Genomic DNA, 26490 nt, shown 5'->3' with positions numbered 1-26490 from the left:
TAGTCCAAATTCTAAACGTGTTTCCACCTAATATTCAGGGATATTGACCTGTGTTTTCAATATAGTAATATAGCAGCAGCTCACTTATATTGCAATTAATCACTGCAAACCGCTGCCCTTTCTCAAACGTGGGGTACTGTTTCGATCAAAAAGGAACTTTTATATGGATGTTGCATTTCTCTGCGTAACTTCTGTAAAAGAATCCCACGCATCATGACTTGTATGTAAAATAAACTAAAAAAAAGTGGTATTTAAAACAATCTATCTTTAAGAATCATTCAAGGTCATCAGGGCAGGGCTGTGAAGAGAACAGAGCCAGATCTTTCAGGGGGCCCAAGCCCACTTTGCACATGCCTTAAAACGTCTCTGTATTTTATAAACATTAACTAAATGAATGTACAAACAAAGCAGCCTCACACTAACTCATTGAAATCAAATCTCTACCTCCTTAGTTATTAATAAATGAGTAGTAAAACAAAGTTTATTTAGACAATAGTCTATAAACCATACACAGAACCATGGATCCACTTAGCAATAGAAATTGTACACCAAAATTAATTTTAACACTCTATACACATTTAAAATCATAAAAACACTAAATTGGCATACTCCGTATTTTAAAATCTTAATGTCTTAAAATTTCCCAACCTCCTTGGATGCCTCCATTACAGCATCTCTTGATGTTTTCAAAAATTTCCCCAACGCAATTGTGATATCCAAAAACGACATTTCTGTAAGGAGAGCAACAGCCTCCGCCCGTGTGTTCACCTTGTACTTTAAAAATATTGGGCGTAAAAACATTTTACGAGCAGCTAAAATCAATGTACAGTCCAGTAGTATTAATAAATGAGATTTTCAAATGCATGTGCTCATCTGCTTTGGTTTTTAATTCAGTTTAACATTTCTCAAAGCTGCCGTTGCGAAGCCGGAAACGAGAAACGCTGTAGTTGCATGAAAATGGCGAATCTATTTAAAAATACAACTATTCTTCCTGAAAACTAAGTTGTAACAATTTGTCATTGTTTATGCTCGAACCAAGATGTCTGTTCCGGACACCCCAGCATTCATATTTCATAACGTAGCACTGCCTCGTACTTTAGATCACGCCTTTGAAAGTAAAGCCAAGAATCACAATTTATAGCTGATGTGCACAGACAGGCGTGTAGTGGGACTACAGTGATAAGGGACATCAAAGGTCTGAGCTGAACAGAAACTTGCAGAAGGTTCGGCAGCAGAGGAAACGTGGGATGACCCGAGTGATGACTGTACACAATTCGTACTTGCAGAAACACAAAAGAACAGGAAAGGGTCTAAAATTGATATAACTCAAAGTAAAACAAACGCGCCAGAAACGTGACAAATGAACTGAGAACATATAGAGGACAGTGTATATATAGTAAGACCTTCCCCCACCCCCCCCCCATACTTGACACAGAATGAGAGGTCGCTGTTGAATTTATCTTTTTCCGAAGGCTGAATATATGACTGAAATTGAATATTATGGTTACCGTGAGAAGGCCTGGTTAGAGACTCTTAGGAATTCAGAAGTTACATGGCCTCATTTCTAACAATAGGTTCTTTGCCTCCTGTGTTCCGGGTCCCGTTTTAAAGACTCCCAAACTGAGAATCAGGTACCCCCACTTTAGCACTCGACTCTCTTCATAGTGAGGTACAACAGTCCAAGGATGACTCAGAGAAGGTGCTACGGGCTAGAGATTCAAAACATAACAAACAATACTTAATAAATCACTGTCCAATCAGTGCCTTTAATTTTACAAAGAAAACTCTTTATTGCATACAAAAAGTAACACACACAACTAAATTCAATGCACAGATTAACATACAGATACAATCCTATGAGGACACCCTCTAAAGGGCTTCACCAACTTCAGGGGGTGTACCACAAACAACGGTCTCACAGGTCGAGTAACTGCCTTCATATCCACTGAAAAACTTGTGACGGAGGCGGCTAAAGTTATGTGCACCCCCAGGATCAACTCATAGAGACGAAGACTCCAACCTATGCGCAGAATGCAAAACGAGAGGTGCATTAATAAAAAGTCAGACCTACTGGCTTTGTCCAGGTGTCACCATAGAACTCAAGGGTAAAGCAGAAGCCCTTCTTTTGTAATATATTTCAGTCATGAAAATGTTTAGAAGTGGTATCAGAATAGGCACTGCAACAATAAAAGTTGTGTGTCAAACTCTTATTTCTACATTGAACAGGGTTTCCCAGCAACCACAGAGGACCTAAAAAGAAAGGTCCATGCACCCCAGAAAGTCCATGCAAAGCCTCAGCTCCAGGTGTACTTGAATTCAAAGGCTTTATCTCACAGGGTAATTCCGTCTTGGACCTAGGATACCTAGGGTAGCACCACAGAAAATCTTTAGGGGACTCAACGGTCTCACCGTTCCTCCTGGTGGCCCACAGAAGTAAACACAACATGTGATGCCTCTAACTCGATTTTTTGCAATCTCTTTCATGTGGTTGCTGGCTGATTCCATTTTGTAAAGTATCCACACACGAGTTATTTTTTATTTTTGAGACGGGTGCTCTTGCCTCTTCTCTAGGGGTACCCGTATACACAGTCCTCAGGGCAGCTTCCAGGAACCTCCAGGAGTCCAAAGCCAGAAGTGGTCAGGGCAGGCTACTTAGCCTTCGAGGCACTCACTCCTTCATGGACTATACCAAATGTAGCCAGTTATTTAGAAAAAAACAAAAGTGCACTTCTGAACTCTGAAATTGACCTCAACCATTTCAGACACCTAGCTCCCCAAATGCAGTTAAAGTGCAGGTTCGAAGTCTGACTATGGCGCATACATTCTCATGCAACTAAATCGTATTAAGTAACAGCAGAGCAGGGAGCAGACTAGCGGAATTCATGTTTGTTTTGCACCCTATGTATATGGCTCCACCTTCTCACAGGAACTACATACATTAATAATACAGGTCAAGTAACGGTTCTAACGCCTTGGTCTGATCAGACAATGAACTCGATGGACCAACCTACCAGTGGCCATTTGGTACACGAAAACACTACTGTTTATGTTTTGTTTTTTTAAAGAAAAAACTTTTCACTAACTAGGTTATTTGATAATGCACTCATAACAACTAGGTAATTGGCTGGGTTTAGTGAACTGTGGAAAATGATGGCAAAGGATACCCGAAAAAAGACTGGTGACTAAACTGTATTTTTGGGCAATGAAGAGTTACTGGTATGGCTTTCAATGAGAAACAGTGTGTTCTGTTCACACCGCTCTCTGCACAACACCGCCTATAGTGTCAAAGTTATATGCTAATGTATGGTATAGGAAAAGTTGTACTATCAAGCATTGCTTTGTTCGGTGCCAACTATGTTCATCCGTTGCTGCAAAGTGCCCGTGTTCAATATCTGAGTGCGATGCCATCATTGTACGCACCACTAGGTCAACAACCACATTTCCACTGCATGGCACAGCTGCCACTGAAAGGTATCAACAAAGTGAATCAGCATACCCTCCACTGCACAGAATAAATACCCCACCAACAATGTGCTTTTACACTGGAAGGGTATTTCATGGAATATAAGGATCTAATAATAAATCCAGCAGCTTATTGCTCCTAGGATCCCTGTTCATTGAAAGATACACTCCAATAGTTAAACATAAAACGAGAGAATACCAAAACAATAAAATGGACCCTTACACTATTCACTTTCTGTGAAAAAAGAAGACTGACAGGAATCCAGGGTCACCATAGAACAAGCATTTGCAATGCAATAGGTCTCGCATTTATGCAAGTTTAAGCTACTGGCATTGTAAATGGCAATACCTTTTATTTATGTTTGAAAAACTAAAACATAAATAAAAGGCATTGTCATTTACAATGCCAATAGCTCAAAGTCACGTAAATGCGAGACCTATTGCATTGCAAATGCTTGTTCTTCTATGTATTGTGCTGCACACCACTGAGTGGTCTCAAGCACACAACGTAACACGCACAGATGAAGCCTAGACATTGGCTTTCAGGCATGATAGAGTGATGGCTTCAGACCCTGTGTATATTCAAAGTGCATAGCTTACTGGTTTGGCCCTAATGACTGTTCAAAGTTGCATCGCAGCCGCATGGATTATGACGATAAGGCCCATTCAGGCCTCTGAAATGGGGAAATGAATGAGGGGGAAGTGCTTTGAGACCTTATTTTTAGCTTCCACAAAGACTAAAAACTCAGGCCCTCTTCCTCTTTTTGTCAGTTCTTTCCCTTGACCCTCCCACACTAATCAGCAGGGCACCCACTTTAGGACACCTCGCTTCATGTTTAGACAGCATTTGCATTTTCCCAACACTATGCAAACAAACCTTACCTTTTGTTTTATAAGCAGGTGTCCGTGGACGCCGCGTCTCATGCTTTTCCGGGTTAACTTATGGGCAGGGCAGGAGTTCGCGGCGACAGAAATGCTGCAAATTTACTTTTAGCTACAGAAATGCTTACGAGTTTGTTGATTTACCGCGGTTGGGCAGTGACTGCCTCGGTTGTGCACTCCCATAAATGCACCTCCATCTAAAAGGTTTTAATGACAGTAACATCTGAATCTGCGACCCTCTGGCCCTACAATCACGGGTCTCCTTGAGCATTCTGTCGACACTAACACAGAGACGACGGCTTGGCGTCCGGTTATTCAAGGTCACCTCAGAAACGAGCGGAAGTGTAACCGGCACTGTATTAACCTGCCCTGGTGTCCCCCCCTGCAGCCATGGCATTCAGGACAGACCCAGCCGGTCGATGGAACTTAATTAGTGCCTTAAGTAACCCTAATACCTTTGTGCTAAATAAAACGTATTCTCCCTCCCATTCCCTGAATTGTTTTATGCCCCATATCCCCACCTACCAGGAAGGTCACAACTAAGGAGGAAAGATCGCGCCTTCCTCCGGACCTCTGTTTATGGCGATGTGATCTCTGATTAGTGCATAACAAAGTAAATCTGCCCCTCAGAGCGCTAAAAGGACACACCTGAAGTGCTATAACACAACCCATGGGGTGCGACAGGACGCCGATACTTCTGGCCCCAGCAATCGTCTACCAAATGGGGAAATAGTGTGCACGTGACGTTTTATGCACACACGCCCTTCTGCGCTTAGTGCACAGTTTTAAAACACATTTTTCTGCGCATCAAAGGAGCTTCTGTGCATTCTTTCACCATCCAACAGGCTGTGATTGTGGACACAGCCATACACCAATGAAACCCAGTTACTCTTTTTAATGTTAAAGTAACACCCTGTCGGGAGAGGGTGCAGCTTAATGGTTAGAGGGCCGATTTTAAAGCTGGGGGCCATGTTTGAATCTGCGAGAAGGCTCAAACATGGGGTAATTCTCTGCAAATTACTTAACCTCCCTGCGTCTAAAAAATGTATATGTGCACTTTGAATGCAAGCAGTGCTCATGTAAAGCGCCCGGATGACTTCAGATCGGTGCCTGCTATATATTCTGTGAGCTGTTGTCTTCCCAGGGATGGACTTGGTTGTCACGATCCTACATTTGGAATTTTAATTTAAACCGCTAAAGAAGCTGTGACATTGCATACATTATGAGGAGCATAAGACAGAATTGTCCGAAAGGAATGCCACAAGGTATCTGGTGGGGGGACGGTATAGCTCCTAAAAACCTCATGTTTTGACTGCAGTTAGAGAGAAAGCGCTATATTGTGACCGGTTTTAGAAGCCCTCTCTCTCAGAACAAGCATCCAAGTGGTCCTAACCATTTTGTTTTACAGCTCAATTTTGCTTGTTTTATAAACGTCGGAAACATGACGAAGGTTCGAGCTGACTCGCTGGGTTCGAACCCGAGACCAACTGTTAAATTCTGGTACTTGCAGAGGACGTAATAGGCAACCGCGCCACCAAGGCTTAATTTATGGGACTTTCCCACTATAGAAACCAGCAAAACAGAACAGAAACAGAAAACAGCCCGGGCTAAGCGAGAGGGCGGGGGCTGCCCACGCATGCGAGGTCCGAGCCCCGGCGCCAAAGCGGAGTGCAGCATCTGAAGTCCCGGGTCCCAGGAGGGGGCCCGGGTGAAGACCAGCGCTGCGGAGGAGACACGGAACACGCCGAAAGAGCCAGGTGAGTGGTGGGGGGGGGGTAGTGTACGCGCGTGTGTCTGTGTGTGTTCGAGTGTGTCTGTGCGTGTGTCTGTCTGTGTGCGCGTGGGTCTGTTTAAGGGGGGGTGCGTGTGTGTATGGAGTGTGTGTGTGTGTCTGTGTGTGTCTGTGGCTGTGTATGTGCGCATGTGTGAGTGTGGCTGTGTGAGTGTTTGCGCACGGGAATATGAGGCACGAGACGGGCACGGCGCCGTGCGCGCCCACGAGGTAAAATCTCCGGCAGGAGAAGCGCGTGTCAGTCTGCTGTCCACATTCCCCCCAGAGTGATAACATAAGTTGTCGAGCCCTAGACAGCAAAAGCTTCGCTTTTGCTTTCGTCTAGGCTCGACCTAAAAAAACGAAGTTGAGGTACTATGAGGTGACTCGCTTCATAGTTCCTAATCACAGTCATTCTGGGGGTTGCACTTACAAGTGAGAGCGTACATTTTCTTCGTGCCTTTTTTAACATTTTCAAAGATTAAACCTCAGCAACTGAAAAAAGCAACATGGAATGTTAATTGATGGAACTGATCAATTCTACAGAATGTTTAAATCCGAAGTGGCATATGACACAAACTTATGAGTGTTCTTCCTCCATGATGTTTAATCCACACTCAGCAGAGCTTCAACTGAGTTATATATCCTCACGGACTCACAATTTTTCCTTACTTCATCACACATTTTTGTGTAGAAGTTGTCACATTTATGTGCCAATATTGTATCAATCTAATCAATAACATCAAATTTAAAGGGTTCTCGCCAATACATTTCAGGTTTCATAAACCATCCCTTCATATCTGTGTTTGCCTCAAAACCTATGATGTGATTATTCAGCTACAATCAAAATCAACACTGAATGGAGCCTAAAAGCCTAAAAGTAGAACTCCAGTGATTGGTGCAGGGCAAGTCCATCTCAGCTTCAATCGTTGCATTTTCAGCCATCAACAAAACTTCTAAATGAGTTCCACCTCCCGCTATCTCACCGTAGGGCACGAACATGGTTGTAATTCTGCAGGCGTACAACTCAGATATTTAAGACATCAACCAACATATGGATACTGCAAGTAGGGGATCAATTGAACATTGAGGTTTTACTCAATAATACTGAGCACAGATCAGAACTGAAAAGGAATCTGTGGGAGGAGCTTAGCGCGCATCCAAGATGGTCGCGTGAGCTGTGAGCTCCCGGGACCCTCGCTGCCTCCACCGACTATCCTGGCACTAATCCTGGTTTAGACGACGGGTTCTTCTTGCCGCGACTCTCCTGATCTGGAAGACCCTTTTCAGAATTTGATTTGGACACCGGATGCCCGACTTGCTCCTTCTGGAGCCCCGAGGCCTACATCGTGGCTTATCCCGGACCTTGGGCATTGGGAGCACCCCGAAAGTAGTTGAACAACAACGGCCTGTGGCATGAGACGGTTGCCCGGGACCTACTTTCGGTTTCGCTTCTCCTTGGCCGCGAGGATTGGAGATAGCTGATTTCGAGCCTGCTGGCTACTGCAGCTCCCGGCTTGATCCCCACTGTGCCCTGTGTTTCAACACCTTGTGGAGTTTTCCTTCGAGGGAGCCATTTACACCAGATCTCGAAAGCCCCGGCGGGGCGGGCTATCCACTATGGCAGCTAAGTCTGAGGGTGACAAACGGTCTCTCAAGACTGCAACTGGTGGTGGCGGGGCCCAAGCTTCCATTATGGACAGATTTGCAAGGACAAGGGCTCGCCGAGTGGGACAGGGAAAACCTCGGAGGGCATGGGTAGTGGCACCCCGGAGCCAGAAGAGCTGACTCTACGAGACATTATGGGAGCCATCGCCAGCATACAATCGTCGATGGGCCAACAATATGAGACCTTGGCGGCCAAGATCGGCACAGTGGCGGTAGACGTGGGCCTGATCAGGGCAGATCTGGGGAAAACCAACGAGAGGGTGAAGTCGTTGGACATTAAGACTGCCAGTCTCACCTCGGATGTGTCCGAGCTCCAGACCGAGGTCCGCACCCTTCAATCCTCTAGCGAACGGTTTGCTCGCCGCCTCGAGGATTTTGAAGGTCGTACTAGGCAAAATAACATACGCATTGTCGGAGTTCCGGAGACATCGGCACATCAATCGACGGACCTTCTTGTTGAGGACCTGATTGTTAACTACCTTGCCCCTAAAGGCTTGAGCAAGCTTTTTGCTGTGGAACGCGCCCATAGGATTCCGGTCGGCAGACGAGCACAGGGGATGGCCCCGCGGCCCATCATTGCGAGGCTCTTCAATTATAGAGACAGAGACGCCATCTTGCAGGCTTCGAGGACCAACGGCCCCACTAGGTTTGAGAATACCTCCGTTAACTTTTACCCTGACTTTACTCCCCTGGTGCAGAAGCAGAGACTGGCGTTCTCCGGGGTGAAACGTAGACTACGGGATTTGGGCATGAAGTATGCCATGCTTTTCCCCGCTCGACTGCGCATTGAACACAATGAGCGGGTGCTCTTCTTCGATATGCCTGAGGTGGCCAGTGACTGGTTGGACACTTTATCTACGCCTAGAGACAATGATGACCACACTGGTGGTGCTGAAGGTGACCGACGGGAACAGGAGGAGTAGAGGCACCGGCGTATGCTCCATTTTACTGTGTTACGAAATTTTGTTCTCCTTCTTTGGGTCAATGACTTTTATAATTTGGAGCCTGGGGCGGCGGGGGGTTCGGGACTTCTCCTCCTCCGGGGGTATTTTTCCTTTTCATCTGTAGTTTAGTTCTTGGGGTAGGGCGACAGGCACACTGCTGAATGGGGTGGTTTCTTGGTTCCTCGCAGGGGTGCAGGGTGGGGGGTTGTTGTTCATGGGGTTTGGGGGGAGGGGGGTTGGATTTTCCCTTTTTTTTTCATACTGCATTTGGGGCTACGTATTGTTGCTTTTTCCGCGTTTCCTTCTTGGGGTTTGGTGGACCTGATTTCTTACTTCCGGGATGGGGGGTAGGGGGCTACGGGTCTTGAGCTGGAATGTCAATGGCTTAGGGGACAAGATAAAGCAGGGAATTGTACTTCAATATGTGAAACGTCATTCTCCCGACATCATACTCCTGCAGGAGACGCACCTGGTTGGGAATACGTTTCATGCTATGAATCGGAGGGGCTACAGGTTGGTGGCGCACTCAGGGTTTACTTAGGGCTCCAGAGGAGCTGGTATTATGCTTCGTAGTTCCCTTCCCTTCAATCCCTCGGCCAACTCCAACGACATCACCCCCTCTCAAACCCTCTGCGACTCCCTAGCCTCATTCTTCCACAACAAAATTGCTGACATCCACAACAGCTTCGACAACCAACCCGGAGACCAACCCACCGAACCATATGCCGAACATTATCCCCCCTTGAACACCCTTAACGACTGGAACCCAATCTCCACTGAGGACACCATCCGCCTGATGAACTCCATCCACTCAGGATCCCCCACAGACCCATGTCCTCACCACATCTTCAACAAAGCAGACTCCGTCATAGCACCACACCTCCGAGACGTCATCAACTGCTCCTTCAACTCCGCCACCTTCCCGGAAAAATGGAAACACGCTGAACTCACCGCCCTTCTGAAAAAACCCACAGCGGACCCCACCGAACTCAAAAATTACCGCCCCATTTCGCTCCTTCCATTCCCGGCCAAAGTAATCGAGAAAGCTGTCAACAACCAGCTCGCCGCTTTTCTCGAAGCCAAAAAATCCCTCGACTCCTCACAGTCCGGCTTCCGAGCAAAACACAGCACTGAGACCGCCCTCATCGCAGCAACAGACGACATTCGAACTCTACTGGACAATGGAGACACAGTCGCCCTCATCCTCCTCGACCTCTCTGCAGCCTTCGACACAGTCTGCCACAGCACCCTTTTACAACACCTCAGAAATATCGGAATACAAGGAAAAGCACTTGAATGGATCACCTCGTTCCTCACCGGTAGAACACAGAGAGTCCGCCTTCCACCATTCAAGTCCGAGGCCACTGAAGTCATCTGTGGCGTACCACAAGGATCCTCACTCAGTCCCACCCTCTTCAACGTATACATGAGCCCCCTCGCGACCATCGCCCGCCAACACAACCTCAACATCATCTCTTACGCGGATGACACTCAACTGATCCTTTCTCTCACCAATGACCCCAGCACCGCCAAAACTAATCTACACGAAGGAATGAAAGAAGTTGCCGAATGGATGAAAAACAGCCATCTGAAACTGAACTCAGATAAAACAGAAGTCCTCATCTTAGGTACTTCCCCCTCTGCATGGGACGACTCTTGGTGGCCGGAAGCTCTTGGAAAAGCACCCATCCCGACAGACCACGCACGGAACCTAGGCGTTATCCTGGATTCTTCACTCTCAATGAACAGACAAGTCAACGCCGTATCCTCATCCTGCTTCAACATTCTTCGCATGCTCAAAAAAACATTTCGCTGGATCCCCACCGAAACCAGAAAAACAGCCAGGATCATATTAGACATCCCGCGCAACGAACACATCTCTGGTCACCTGAAAGACCTCCACTGGCTACCCGTCAATAAGAGGATCACTTTCCGACTGCTAACCCACGCACACAAACCACTCTACGACATCGGACCAGAATGCCTCAACTCACGACTGTCCTTCTACACCCCCCCCCCCCCGCCAACTACGTTCTTCCAGCCAAGCCCTCGCCACTGTACCTCGCATCAACAAGACCACAATGGGAGGCAGATCTTTCTCATACCTGGCTGCTAAAACATGGAACTCACTCCCCACTTACCTTCGCCTTACCCAGAACCACCTAGCATTCAGAAAGCAACTTAAAACGTGGATATTTGACAAGTAATCCTCCTCCCCTCCCTAGGCGCCTTGAGACCCTCTGGGTGTGTAGTGCACTATATAAATTCTTTGACTTGACTTGACTTGACTTGACTTGCAGGCTACCACGTTTGTTGATTTGGGTAAATTGTTGCTGGGGATTCCCGAAGGGCTTCTAGTGATGGGAGGAGACTTTAACTCTGTGGTGGATGGTTCGCTGGATCGACACCCTCCCAGGACGCTTACACCATCCCAATCTGGTCTTAGTGGGTTGCTAGATACATTTGGTATGGTAGATTGTTGGCGGCTGCTGCATCCGGGTCAGGCCCAATATACCTTTCACTCTGGGGCGCATGGGAGTCTGGCTAGGCTTGATTATCTTCTTGTACCCGCTGTCCAGGCCACGATGGTGCGAGAGGCCCGACACTTACCCAGAGGCATTTCGGACCACTCCCCGCTGTGGGTTCATATTGATCTCCATCTGAATGCTGGGGGCCGAATCGCCCCAATCAATCCCTGGCATCTCCGGACTCCTGAGACTAGATAGGGGTTGGTTAAGGCCCTGGACCTTTATTTTGCGGAGAATGTGGGATCTGTTTCGTCCTCAGTGTCCCTCTGGGAAGCTTTTAAACCTGTGATACGGGGCCAGGTGCTATCGCTTATCGCTGGCTCTAAGAGGCGACACAACGAGGAGGTTGAACGGCTGGAGGCCGAGGTGGTCACTCTAGAGAGAGAATTTGAAACTGGAGTCACGCAGGAGAAGTTGCATGTTCTGCAGTTAAAACAGTCTGACTATAGGGCCTTGGTCACGGATGCTGCGAAAGCCATGAGTCGGGAGCAAATGGGCCGTCTGCATGATGTGGGCGATAAAGCCAGGAAGTTGATAGCGTGGTTGGATAAACGGGAGAGACTGAGTCGTGTGGTGCCTGTGATTGAGCGTGAGGATGGGGTACGTGTGACGGATCCACTGGAGATAGTGGAGGAGTTAGCCTCCCACTTTCGAAAGGTGTATGCTCCGGTCTCGGACCGGCCTGAGGAGGATTCCCTTCTTTTGCTTCGAGATATCGCCCTGCCTTGTCTGTCTGAACCTGATAGGGAGCGAATGGAGGCGGATTTTTCCACGGATGAGGTAGCGCTCGCTATTCGCTCCATTCGCTCGGGTAAAGATACGGGACCAAACGGCCTGCCCATCGAGCTGTACAGGTTGTGCCCAGACAAAATTGCGTTGTATCTTCGCTCTATGTTTTTGGAGTCGAGAGAGAGAAGCCGGCTTCCCCGAGATCAACGACTCGCCTCCATGGTGGTGATTCCCAAGGAGGGTAAACCACGTGAGTTCTGTACCTCGTACAGTCCTATTTCTCTCCTAAATGTCGAACTCAAGGTTTTGGCTAAGGTGTTGGCCAACCGATTGATAACCGTGATAAGTGATCTGGTGCATCCGGACCAATCCGGTTGTATTCCTGCCATTAACACTGCGCTGAATCTACGTCGCCTTCATGGCGTGCTGTCGAGGGCGGATACACTGCATGAGCCGGCCATTTTGGTCTCGTTAGATGCCACTATGGCGTTTGATACTGTGGAATGGCCGTACTTATGGGCGGCTTTGGCTAAGTTCGGCTTTGGGCTGGTGTTCATTGGTTGGGTCCGTTTGCTCTATGAGGAACCCTTGGTCCAGGTGGTTGTTAACGGTAGCGTGTCGGCTCCCTTCGCTTTGGGTCGGGGTACGCGGCAGGGATGTCCCCTTTCCCCGTTGCTTTTTGCGCTGGCTCTGGAGCCTTTGGAAGCCTGGTTGAGATGGGAGCCTTCCCTTAAGGGCATCAGGTGGGCCCCTGGTTTTGAAGATCGCATCTCGCTCTATGCGAATGATATTCTTCTTTACCTTACTTCCCCGCGGAAATCCTTGGGAGTACTATTTGATGTTCTTAGCTCCTTTGGCAGGAACTCAGGACTAGTCATTAATTGGACCAAGTCATGTGTATACTCGCTTACGGATGATGTCCCGCTAGTACCACGTAATTGTCAAATACAGATCTCGCCCACAGGATTTAAGTATTTAGGCATTCACATTTCACGTGACCCGACGACTAGATACCGGCTCAATTTGCTTCCCCCGCTCGCTCGGCTACGAGCGGATGTATAGGCGTGGAACAGGCTGCCTCTGTCCCTGGTGGGTAGGGCAGCCTTATTCAAGATGATGTCTCTTCCCAGGTTTCTGTACGCTCTCCAGAACACGTTAGACCTAGTGCCCTCCAGCTACTTCCGTGAGATAGAAAGCTTGCAAAGGAAACTGGTGTGGGCCGGCCGTCCCCGGATTGCCTTGGCCAAGCTTACGCTACCATGGTACGATGGCGGAATTGCGTTACCGGATATCCGACGGTATTACTGGGCCTCACAATTGAGCCCGGTTAACCATGCTATGTACGGTCCGGCTGCTAATCCGGCCTTTGCCATGGATAAATGGTTGCTCCCGGGCGGAGACTACAATAGGGCACTTGACTCGAAACGGTCTGATGTGGACCTGACCGGGCCTACAAAGGTCGCGGTAAGGGTTTGGTACAACGCCACCGCTGCCACTGGTTGGTCAGATACCCTCACTCGGGCGACTCCACTCTATGCGTCGGAAAAGTTGGGTAAATTGTGGACGACTAAGGGGTTCGATAAATGGGACCTTACTGGAATTAGTGTGGTTGGTGATCTATTGCGGAAGGACGAGATTAAATCTTTTGAGGAATTTCAACTCGGCCCTCGCAAACACTTTCGTTATCTGCAAGTTCGGCACGCCCTTTCTTCTGTGATGGTGCCTGGGACGTCCGTCCCGGACTCCTCGCCCCTTGAGGATAGAGTACTAGATGGGCATATCCCTGACAGTACGATTTTGCTAATATATAAGAAATTAATAAACCATCGGGTGGACCTTCTTGTGCAGCTCCGCTCGTCTTGGACCAGCGATGGAGTGGAGCTTGACGATGAGGACTGGCAGGCGGCGATATCCTCTCCAAAGGAGGTGGCGATCTCGGCTCGTCTGAGACTGGTGCAATTGAAAATCTTACACAGAGTGTATATGACGGGTCCTCGATTGTTGCGGATGGGGTTTGTTTCGGATGCTTTGTGTAAACGTGGCTGTGGTATGGTGGGTACATTCCTCAATATCATATGGGAATGTCCTGCGGTTGCCTCATTCTTGACTCGTGTGCATGGTGTTCTGTCTGAGGTGACGGGTGTTCCGCTTCTGCCTGAGGCCCGGAGATGCCTGCTGAATGTATGGGAGCCCAACGACTATAATGTTGCCCAAACGCAGTGGGCCACCTTGGGAAATATGATTGCTAAACGAGACATTACGCAATTGTGGGGGGCGGCAAAGCCACCGAGTCTGTCTGCCTGGTCTAGGAACATGGATTGGTGCATGTTCCGTGAAAAAACAGTATATGTTGCCAGGGGCAGGCCCAAAAAGTGGGGCAAAATATGGGGTCAGTGGAATCAATACCGTGGTGAGATCTGCACCCCTCCCTTTGAGCCGCCACCGGAACGTCTCCAGTCCCCTTAGCATGACATTCCCTCTTTTCCAGGTTCTATTTGCGTATTGTTGCCTACTACCTGTTCCCTCTTTCATTCCATTCCGGACATCCAGTTTGTTGGCAATGTATCATTGCAGACACGGTACCCCTCTCCAGAAGGATTCACCACGACTGTTCCCTTTTTATTTTGAGCCCTTGCAGTAGTTTTCTTATGTTTGTTGGTTGGGGTTGTTTTCCTAAAAAGATAAAACCAAAACCTTCTCTTCTCCTTTACATGTACATATGGCTAGACATGGGTTTCCACTTGCCGCCGGGCCCTATGGGTTGTCGGCTGAAAGGCTGTGTACCTTTTATTCTGTATTGGATTGGGGCAGATGCCAGCCTACCCGCAGTGGCTGTATGTTTGCTTTTGTATCTTCATGTCTTTTTAAATAAAGGTTTTAAAAAAAGAAAGAAAAAAAAAAGAAAAGGAATCTGTGGCTTTCTGGGTATCTATCTTTTAAGACCTCATAATACAACACAGAACTTTGCAGGGACAGAATATCCTCCAGAGCAAACTGAGTTCTAAGGAATATAATCAAGAATCTATATAAACAAAGATCAAAGAGTCTGTAGGAAATGTTGTGACTCACTCGAAAGGCAATGAGAAACACTCTTCTGTAAACATATATGTTATGATGTATTGGGTTAAGGGATGCCAATAGATGGATGGTGTTGCTCCTGCTCCAGTGCCAAATGGTTGCACTGCCAAGAATGATATTATCGAAGGCCCCACGAGGACCCTTGTGTAGTACCAAATGATTGGCTAGTATTACAGTGAAAACATTCAAATGTAAGCCTTACCTCCTTTGCATTGGCTGTGTCCTTTGAAACTGAGAATCCTCTTTGCCAAGTGCTTCCCCTCATTATAAAAGGCCTACACCTGTGCGGTGTAGGTCTGCCACACATAAGCAAGAGGGAATCTATTTGCTCCCTCCCCACAATCCACTGAGGATACTCTATGAGGGAGAACGAAAGAGCCTACGTCCCAAGAACTTCTCCAAAAGAAAATCACCAATGAACATGCACACACCCAATCAGTAGAGTATATGATTAGAAACGTGTGCACCCTGCACCCCAGATCCTATATGGGGCTTTAAAGACCCCCAATGAGGTGCATTCAGACAAAAGTCATTCTTACTTGTAGCACATTCATTTGCATTAATTCAGATCCTCCTTCGTTCTTTATACATAAATGGGAAGGAAGGTCCAAGTGGGAGTATGGCACATCCAGGGTTCACCCAAGGCTAATGTTAACATACTGTGTCTTCCGCAGAACATTTCACTACCTCGCCCTTTCTGCAGAACAACTACAAAGTAATTTGAAGCATGTGAGCAATTCAATCTCACCTTTTAACGCAAAGTGCAACTCTCTTGGATTATAAAGTACTTCAATGTATATCCATCACATTTGTATGTACATACATGAACAACAGGTAAGAATGTATTTTAATACACTATTTTGTTGGTAGGAACATAGGGCTCTTTAAATAACAACTGTTGTCTCTTACCTCTTCCTCCAGCCAGTCATTATACTGTACAATGCCAGCCATAACCACATCTGCCCCCTTCATGTACAATGTGATTTCTCCTGTTGAATCTTCCTGCGAAAGAAACCAAAGCACAAAAGGTTTTTATTTTTGTAATATTACCACTTCAGTTCTATAGTCAAATATTTTCTCTGTGAAGAGGTACCTTTGATTATGGTAGTGTAATGCTACCCCTATCTCAGACTGGATTGTCAATTTAGTGTACAGCAGGCAACGGACTAACATGATAATCTGTCTATTATGTCTATGAAGCAGTGGGAATGTCAATACCCCAAGAAAAGATCTGCCCACCAATTATTTTCAACATTGCACATGAGTTTTTATGAGCAACTGACTATAACATTACTATAGACAGACGCCACCACTTCTCTTTTAATCAAGGTGGGAGACAGGATTACTAAAATAGTTACCCTGATCCTCCCATTTGTTTAAATTCCTCCTTTTTGCACACATCACTACACTTCAACACTATAGGGCCCCTTACACGCACTCACCCTCACGGCAAAGATTAAAAGATCTCCGCCAAAGAGCCCCCACCGAGGGTGCCCGTCGGGTATTGCAGTGCCGAAAGGACGAGGAGCATGCCCAATGATGAAGCATGACACCCAGCTGGCTAGGGGTGTGAGGGCCCTAACTCCGAAAGGAGGAATTCCCCTTCCTCCTTTCTGATAGACAGTCACCAGCACAATCCACTTTAGGGATTTGTTGTCTTTAGGAACGGCATACTCCGTTTTTGAAACAGCAACTACATTTATCTCATGAATACGGATGACATTCAGAATGACACTGAAATACTGTAGGGTATTGATAATGAAAAGATACCCGAGTGCTATATCACTCGAATCCTGTAGGTGGTGCATAGAAAATCGCTCCAAATCCATATATGAAAGGCTGAGAGCAGCTTACATTGCTACTGTTTGATTTGCCTCACTCCTTATAAACTCCCTCCAATGCATCACAGAAGATCTGTAATCCAGGGGTTACCTTGGTGATCAATCTTTTGACCGGCATTCAGTCAAACCACTTTTATTCGGTTAGTGAAAACCATAAAAAGTACCATACATAAAAAAGTTACGTGGTTCACTATGCATTACACAATACAACACACAATCAAATATTAAAAACTGCATCATCAAAGGTATGGGCGACATAAAAATTAGGGAGGGTATAGACCAACTTTATTGGATTACTTGGACGTCTTGACTGTCATAAAAACATGTGAAACAGTACATCACAACACATTACAAATAATTTATAAAAAAGGCATGTATCAGAAAATTAATAACAGGTATTTCACAAGTCCTCTTAAGATAAGATAGAATGCCGTTTTTTCCTAAATCTCACAGCTGCAACTAAAAAACTTGCAATATTAAACATTTCCCAGGGGTCATTAAGCAGCTGAAGGTACAGTAGAGCGGGTTTGACCTGTATAAAACCTTTGCCCTTTAAAATTGGGACTAAAACCTCCTGCGGATAGTACTATAGTGGTCACAGAGCATTATAAAATGCATTGTGTCCTATGACGAAAAATGATCACAAGTACAGGGACCCATTTCACCAAACCTACTCCAACCTTGTGAATTACCCAGAGAAAAATGAATTAGGTTAAATCTAAATCTGGGTAAAAGCTGGCGATGAAACAACTTCGTGAAGATCCTCAAGTAAGGTTCAATCTCGGGGGAGGTCTTTAACATAAAGTATGCCTTAACTGAAGATTTCTTTAGCTCAATCTCCTCCCGCTCTTCCGACATCAGATTCAAAGAATGTGTTTTAACCCGAGCCAGATCGTCTTTTTTTATTCTATCAGGGAAATCAAATAGTTCTAGGGGTCCAAGCTTGGTTAAAGCATTCTTAACACAATATAGCCATTGTATATTATTTACTTGCTCCAGTGAGACACAATCCCTGATGAGCTCATGGTTCAGTCTTAATTGGGGATTGAGCCATGTTTTGAGCCAACAGACAACCGGGGCCAGCCTCAGCCTATCTGTCCGACATGTTAATACTATGTTCAAGTCAGCTGCCCTAAATGTAAGCCTCTTCAATGGGAACCCCCCCCCTTTATTGGTATTGTTGCTCCAGATTTTTCTGATATTGGCAGTGTTCTTCTTCCACCAACTACCGCAATGACATCTTTAAATATCTTAAAGCCAAGATAAGGGCATCCGTTCAAGGTGCCCAAAATTAGATCACATGCTTTGACCTGAAATTATTGCGTCACATTATTCCCAACCAGCCCTGTTGTGTTCATGCACTGATTCCTAATCAGGCAATAGGTTAACATCAAAACCTTGTGTTTCAAAAAAAATATCCTTGGCTGCACACTCTGATATTAAATCTATGCCCAGAAATCAATCACTTTGAAGGTGGGCTTTCCATTAAAGACTCATTTAGTAAATGTAGGAACAATTATGATGTGGGAAGATCTTTCAATCTACAAGGCACACTCTTTTGGAACTCCATAGCGAATATCCATTTGACTGGAACAGAGGATAAAATGTAAGGTGCTAAACAAGAGATTGACACACTGAAAACTTGTATACTGGAAGGGAGGGGGCAACCAACCTCCAGCTACAACACCAGCTCCAACTCAAGCAGCATGAGCTGAGAGAGCTAGCGGAGGCTAGGGCATGTGCCTATGCTCTGGCGACCAGGCGTAGACTATACAATATCAGTGATAAAGCCAGCAAACTGATAGTGAGGCTGGGCGAGAGGTATAGTTGACGGAGTTGGATCTTTGAGATCCGTGATGAAGAGGGGGAATTCCTCATGACTGAGGTGGCTGTAGCAGAAATGTTTGCTGCCTATTACTAAGAAACATATGCTTCCATGACCACCAGGTCGGGAGATAACTGTCTTGACCTCCTGAAACACCTTTCCCTCCTGAATCTCTCAGATGAGAACAGAGGCATGTTGGATCAAGATTTGACGGTAGAGAAAGTAGCAAGGCAAAATTGAGATCTACAGTCAGGGAAAGCAGCGGGCCCAATTGCTTGCCAGTGGACCTATACAAATGCATAGCAGACAAAGTTGCAGAACCTATGTTAGAATGTTCCCGGTGGCCAGGGGGGAGGGGTGCGTGCCAGAGGATCAGAGGACAGCCACTATTGTTAACCACAGGTGGAATACAGCTCATACAGACCCATATCATTGTTAAATTAAGAGGCTAAGGTGCTGGCGAAGACCCCAACAAACAGACTGAGGAAAGTAGTAGCTACTGCGGTCCACCCGTATCAATACGGCTATATTCCACATAGGGAAAGCTGACTAAACCTGCGGCATCAAAATGGAGTACTGCATAGCACTCTGGTTCCTCAGGCTGCACGAGCTGTGCCGCTCTCGTTGGACGCCAAAATGGCATTGAATGGAGCTATAATTTTGCAGCCCTTTCCAGATTGGGCTTTTGCCCTCAATTCTGTGGGTGGGCTGAACGTCTCTGTAAGGGCCCACTGTCGAGAGTAAGGTTAATTATGTTCTGTTCCGGGTTTTTGCCCATCATAAGAGCACGAAGCAAGGGTGTCCCCTGTCCCCAATGATTTTTGTGCTGGCGCTTGAACCACTGGCAGCCTTGGTTCTCCAGGATCCACTCATAAACGGAATTAGTGAGACTGGGGAATGGGAAGAACGAATCTCCCTCTATGCAGATGATATACTGCTATATGCCATGCAGCCCCATCTCGCGGTGGAAAGGATATTGCAAATCGTTCAGCTCTTTGGAGACTACTCCGGGTAGAGGATCAATTGGGACAAGTCCACTATCTTGCCCCTGTCAGGGCATGTCCCCAGCCTACCATCGAGGTGTGTGGCTCTATTAGTGCAGGATGGATTTAGATACCTGGGCATATACATCATGCCTGATGCGGGAGACTTGCTAAATAAAAACTTGCTTCGATATCCAGTGTCTCTGATAAGCAGAGCTGTCCTCTTTAAGATGATGACCCTCCCACGCCTACTCTATGTTCTACAGAATACTGCCAGATTTTTTCAAGAAGGCTGACCATGAGTTTTGAGAACTACTGTGGGATGGAGTCAGCTTGTGTGCGCGTCACCAGTATTGAAGATTGGAAACAGATATGGGAAAGGATTGAGATAATTGGTTTAAATATAGAGGCCAATGAGTACGAAAAAGAGGAGTGACACCTTGAGAGAATAACCAATGAACTTGTTTCAACTCCACCCTACTGTGATATTAATACTTGTATATGCTGGGGACTTTCCACATGATGCTTATTGTTTTCGTGATTGTAATGTGGTTTGTTTCTTTACGATGCATATTGGCCGCACAATTGTATTTGCTCTACAATGAGCAACTGTTCAATAAAAAGATCTAATAAAAAAAAAGAATATCCGTTCTAGTAGAAGCAAATCCTGCTAACATTTGAAAAAAATACATCTTTCTGAAGTATTCTACCTGGAAACCTGAGTACCTGTATTTGCTAATGTAGACTTCTGAGACCTTCTGAAACTCCTTTCCCCAATTTCATCACACCTGAATGTTGTGTGAAGTAACTATGACAGGGTGAGAGCTACACAAAAACAAGGAAAATCAAAACATATTCCTATAATTCTTAGATTCATATACTCTATTACATAAAAAATATGTCTATGATTGTCTGGTGATCAGACAAAGAAAGAATGAAAGATATCTACATGAGATCTTCAATAAGTTATAAAATGGCCGGTTAGCTTAACCCCTTCCACACTCATGACGAGCGGGGCTCGTCATGGTGTAGCCTCCTCGTACACTGATGACGAGCCCAGCTCGTCATGAATAATGGGAAAGTCACTAAATCAGCACAGGGGGGGGAAAGCCTTAGCAGCCATGGAGTTAAAGATAATTTACAAGAGAGTGTCAAACATAGCTCCTTGAATAAAATATTTTGCTATAATATTCATACCGTTAGGCTGTATTTAATCACTGAAATAGCAGAAGCAATGGAGAAAGTCGCTCTATAGAAAAAAAAAACTTCTGTCAACCGACTAACACATCGCTACGCTTGTACTATGTGTCAGTGGTGTAATGTGCAGTTGGTTTCTTAAAACAATTGTTCCATAACCATCCCTGATCAATCTATATTTTTAACTCTGCCAATATTAAAGACTCTTGCAGTCTCACTATCTATAAAAATAATGCTAAATCTGGTAAAACAATGTTGCAAATTTATTTCACTAACAGAATTCTAAAATCATATGCACAGTTCCATAGTGTTTAAACTTAAAAGCCAAAATTCCCTCAGGCTTACAGAATATTTGAGCCTCTGGTTGAGCGGATAGGGTGTGCAATAAACGGTGTCTCAGCAGAGTATAAACACACATGCTCACTGAAGTACTGTAAAATAACAGGCAATCACTTATAATGTAACACATTTGGTACAACTGTGTGCACTATGAACATACATTCAGCTGAAAGCAGTGCTGTGTCATGTATTGTCACTGCCAAAAGATAAAGTAGAAGGATGTGCACTTGAGCAGTGTTAGCATTTTCAAGTGTCCTTTATCCTTGCAGAGGATCAAGTGTGCTTTTGTATTACTGTTTATGCTTAGCCAAAGCTTCTGCTGCCAAACTTTAGAAAATGAATTATCCTACTCCCTCTAAATGCCAGAAAATACATCAAGGATTCAATGGAAGTAAACATTCACTTGATAGTCCACATATGATAGAAGCATCAGTGAAAGAGACCGGCGATTGAACCAGAAAGAGTGAACAGCAACTTTCAGCAGGTGAGAACTCCACACTCCAAACTGGGCAATCCACCTGTTTGAGGCAAGGATGTTTCCAAGCTGAAGTTCTACTCTTCCACCCAACCATTATAGTTCCAGTACGCCCCATGTTTGCTGGAATCCAAGAAATTGTGGCTGAAAAAGTGTGGAGAGCGCAGCCCTGCCCTTTTTGGGTGTAATCGGCTCCAGGAAGCTTCCTGAACGTGAACCTTCCCTGTACCTGCCTTCCAATGAAGTAGGCATGCAAATGCAATACTAATCAGATCCAGTTGTGTCAGGCACAAAGAGTCTTCACACCCCATTGGTCCACAAGGAAGTTCTGAGCTGCACATGTGGCTTGAGGACAGTGGGATGTGTGGAAGAGTGTAACTTGCTGTCATACCTCCATAGCACCAATGCTGCAGGAAGACTTGCTGAGGCAGATGGGAGAGTGGAGAATGTGAAGGAGTATACCGGAGGAGATGGTGATGTCAGGGTCACAAACTGCTGAAGCTGATCTGTAACCTGATAGCAAAATATTCTGTGACACAATTTAAACCAACAGCATCCTTGATCCTTCACATTCTGGGTTTAGATCGAACTATTCCACTGAGACAACGCTCATTAGGGTAACAGATTATATTAAAATGGCCTTGGATGATAACAAAGCAGTGATGTTGGTCTTGTTGGATCCAACAGCAGCCTTTGACATGGTCTCTCATCAGAAACTGATATTTCGACTGAGAGAGGCCGGTCTGCAGGGGCTGGCTCTTGATTGGCTTGTTAACTATTTAGATAAGCGTGTGCAAACCATCAATCAGGGCCCTTTTCGATCTCACACTGTGAAGCTTAGCAAGGGGGGTGCCACAGGGCTCTTGTCTGAGCCCGACCGTGTTTAGCATCTATGTGGCCCCCTTTACTAAAGTCATCCGAGAGTTTGGCTTTACGCCATTCTTCTACGTTGACGACACACAATTACTCCTATTCTTTAATAAGGACATGGAATTCGTTGACCAGCATTTTGCAAAGGGCATGACCGCCATAGCAGATTGGATGACCGAACACTTTTTGCAGCTAAATGCGGCCAAAACAGAAATCTTGGTATTTGGTGCTGAACTAACTTCCTGGTCCCCTGACTGGTGGCCGGTAGTGTTAGGACCTGCTCCCTCTCTTTTTATCGCCTTGTAGGACAGAGCGCTACTGGGAACGGGGATTTTTAGACCAGTCATGGGCATTTCTTAAAACAAACAACTTTACGCATATCCCTTCACGTCACCAGGTATCAGAGTTACATGTTTTTTTGTGATATTCTGCTATAGGTCATTAGAAAGTCTAATGTTTAATCATTGTTGTTCCTAGCCATCCGGGGCACGAGCGGTCTGTTTATAAATAGAGAGCAAAACATTCTTTTAGCCACTTTGCACATTTGCGTAATACAGCCTCGAAGAGAGGACTCTATGTTGTGCATTTTGTTCGATCATGATCTTGGCCCTCCACTCTCCTCATCTACTTTACCAGTACGTGTATAGGCTTAATTTTATAATGCGATGCTCCTCCCTTCCAATTCAGGAGGAGACCCTCGGAACTCCTTCAGTTTGCCAATTCAACTCTACTCATTAGGAACATACCGGGACCGAACCGAAATTCAATCTGAATTCGTCGAATCTGTAGCCACACTAATAACAGGTAAAACATTGTGACCATTATAGCTGGATGGTCGCTGGCAACTTCAAAGAGTTTTTACTCCCCCTAGAACACTTTTTCTAACGTATTGTAAACAATCTCAATTACAGTACTCATTAAGGGGAATCCCTATGTATGTTTTCTTTTGTAAACAGATATTTGGAATACTGTTGTTTGCCTGTCATCATTCCCAGAATACCTATAAAATGTGGAACGTTCTCCGGAAATATGTCCTACCTATACATTCAAACAATGGTCAGCAACAGCATACTTAGAGGTGTGTATTCTATTTTCCTTTAGGCTAAGGTTTTCTCCTATACTTATTGATTTTAAAGGTTTCTCACTTTATCATTTCGGGACCCTTTTATTCTCACTGAGATCCCCCCACTCCTCTTTCCCCCCCCCCTTTATTTCCATTAGTATGAATGGTGTAAGTACATATGCCTCGACTATGTAGGTTTGCATACTGCCTTGTCCCCTTATGTGACCTGGAACTGTTGTCCATAGTTTTTAGATATATTTATATCCCCTTTTTCCCTTTTTCACCCACAGATATGCTCTGCCAGCCCAATATGAGATTGTGAACCAACTCTTATACTGACCTTGCTCTATGAACCTGGATGTTACAAGACCACACAGATCCATGGATTGAGTACATGCGCCCTGATGAATGACTTTCTTAAATAACTTTTTTTCTCCGAAACGCGCGTCGGCGCTTTTCCTCTACTGTAGGACGTTTTGACGCTTTGTTTGAGTGTGAATACATGGTTTGTGTGATAGAGAGTTTGTGGATGATTGATAGAATGACTGAACGGTGTGTCATGCTTTTACTGTCTTATTAGTAATTGGGCTGATGTTAATGTAGGATTGTATAATTTAATGAATTTTTGTGTATAAGAAGCTGACCTACATTAATCATGGTTTTGAGAATTTTATCGAAAATGATCAACTAAAAATACATTTTTCTATAATATCTCAGCTGTTCTTTGGGTGTTCTTGCTTGATTTCAATTGTATGGTCCTCTATCCTTTGGGGAAGCTCCCTTTCATGTTTTTCCAGGACTGATCTTCCCTGGTGGGTTGCTCCCCTTACCTATATTTGTTTAGGTTTACAGGGTCCCTCTGTCGTATTTTTGCACCTGCTCCCTCTCCAACCATGGTGGCAAAAAATCTAGGGGTCCAGCTGGATGTACTGTTATCGATGAAGGATCAAATCATGACCACTGCCGGGAACTGCTATCATACCTTGAGCCTTTTGTGCAGAGTGTTTATGTGGCTGCCCCTCTCGGTACGTAGAACCCTAATTCAGGCGTTTATTATAGGTCGCCTGTACTATTGTAATGCTTTATTGGCATCCGCAAATGAGTCTTCTCTTAGCAGACTGCAAATCGTCCAGAATGTGGCTGCACGCCTACAGCCTGATTCATCATTGGGAAGTTTTGCGAGTCTGAAATAGCAATTCATAAGGAATCGCTATTCCAGACTCGCAAAACGGGATTCATGTAGGAATAGCAATATTTTTTGCGATTCATACAGATTCCTTATTTGCGATTAGCTAATTGCTAATCGCAAATAAGGAATAACTCCCCATTCATTCCTATGGGCCTGGGGAGTCATTCCTTATTTGCGATTAGCAATTAGCTAATCGCAATTGAGATTGCGATTTCAAGGGTGCAGGGGTGTCCAAAGGACACCCTGTAACACCCCTGAAATGTTAAATTACACAGATGTTACACACACACATGTCCAAAGGACATGTGTGTGTGTGACATGCAACTTAGAAAAATGCTTTTAAAAGCATTTTTCTAAGTTTTCGCTATTTACCACGAGGTTTGACCTCGCGGTAAATAGCGGCCCAAAATTGCGAATTCGCAATTTTTAAATGTTTCAAGAATAGCATTTAAGGAATCTCTAATAGAGATTCCTTAAATGCTATTCCTCGCAAATTTGCGAGTTCTTAAATAGCGACTTTTGCATTTGGGATGATGAATCCCAAATGCAAAAATTGCACTTGCAAAAGGCCAGATTCTGAGAATCTGGCCCTTTGCGAGCGCAATTACCTTTCATGAATCAGGCTGTAAGTTCTCAATAAACCACCCCGCTCCTCCTCTGGGCCATTACTGAAATTTCTTCATTGGCTTCCTATCCACCAGAGAATAAAGTTTAAGCTCTGTTGCTTCACTCACAGAGCTGTTTATGGCACCTGCCTGAGCTATATGGTGGATAAGTTTGAAGTGTACTGCGTGAACCAGTGTCTCAGATCAGAAGGCAAAGGGTTGCTGGTGGTCCCTCGTTTTAAGAAAACACGACGTGGAGGCAAAAACATTGCCTATCTGGCCCCAAAATACTGGAATTCTCTGCCAGAGGATTTACATAAATGCCCTAGTCTTGTTCGCTTCTAAAAACTTTTGAAGACAGAATTATTCAAGCCTTGAGCTATCGTAGTCCGTGCCTGTGTGAGCCGTTATTCTATGTTAGCGCGGAGATACCCCTTCGGGGGTGATTCCTGCGCTCTATAAATTTCCTACATGCATACATACTGATCTTAATTCTCACCTGATTCCAACACTGCCTAGCCCAGAGAGCACCCATTCCCACTTTAAGTCGCCACCCACACCACCTGTCACTGTGGTATTCAGCTCTTTTCTTAATATGTCTGCGATGATCATATAGGTCACACTAGCCATATATCAAGATGTCTAGCTTCTGTCCCTGCAACCAAACTCAAGAAGGTCCTGACCTTCTTATCCAATTGATTTCAGAATGCCACGGGTCTCTATGATTGCCCTGGTCATGTTCAATATGAATCTTGGGCTACTGTCCATTCTCACTGTGTCATTTAGCTTAACATGGGACAACTACATTGAGAGAACACAGATCCTGCTAAATTACAATCTCTTTCACATACCAATTGAAGCTGGCACGCCACCTTCCTGTAAATGCATAGAAAGCACCTCAATCTTGACTGAACAAAGACAGATAACTTAACTTAACGTGTTGATCCATAATACAAATAGTGCCTGAATACTGGTGATTAAGAGAATGCATCGCCAAACAGCACTGGCACTCAGATTGAAAAACTTTGTAAGTAACCTTGG

General features: G+C 45.3%; 1 protein-coding gene across 1 annotated transcript in view; it reads right to left on the bottom strand.

Annotated features, from left to right (window-relative positions):
• Positions 1-26490, bottom strand: part of ATP9A (ATPase phospholipid transporting 9A) — a 482075-nt gene that overhangs the window by 127775 nt on the left and 327810 nt on the right. Inside the window, exon 16 of the mRNA XM_086932451.1 lies at positions 15972-16064. Within this exon, the coding sequence (XP_086788577.1) occupies positions 15972-16064 (93 nt within the window). The remainder of the gene's footprint in view (positions 1-15971; positions 16065-26490) is intronic.

The sequence above is a fragment of the Lissotriton vulgaris genome, chromosome 7, assembly GCF_964263255.1.
Source record: "Lissotriton vulgaris chromosome 7, aLisVul1.2, whole genome shotgun sequence".
Lineage (NCBI taxonomy): Eukaryota > Metazoa > Chordata > Amphibia > Caudata > Salamandridae > Lissotriton > Lissotriton vulgaris.
Note: the sequence above shows the minus strand (reverse complement) of the source record. Positions and strands in the feature narration are given on the sequence as shown.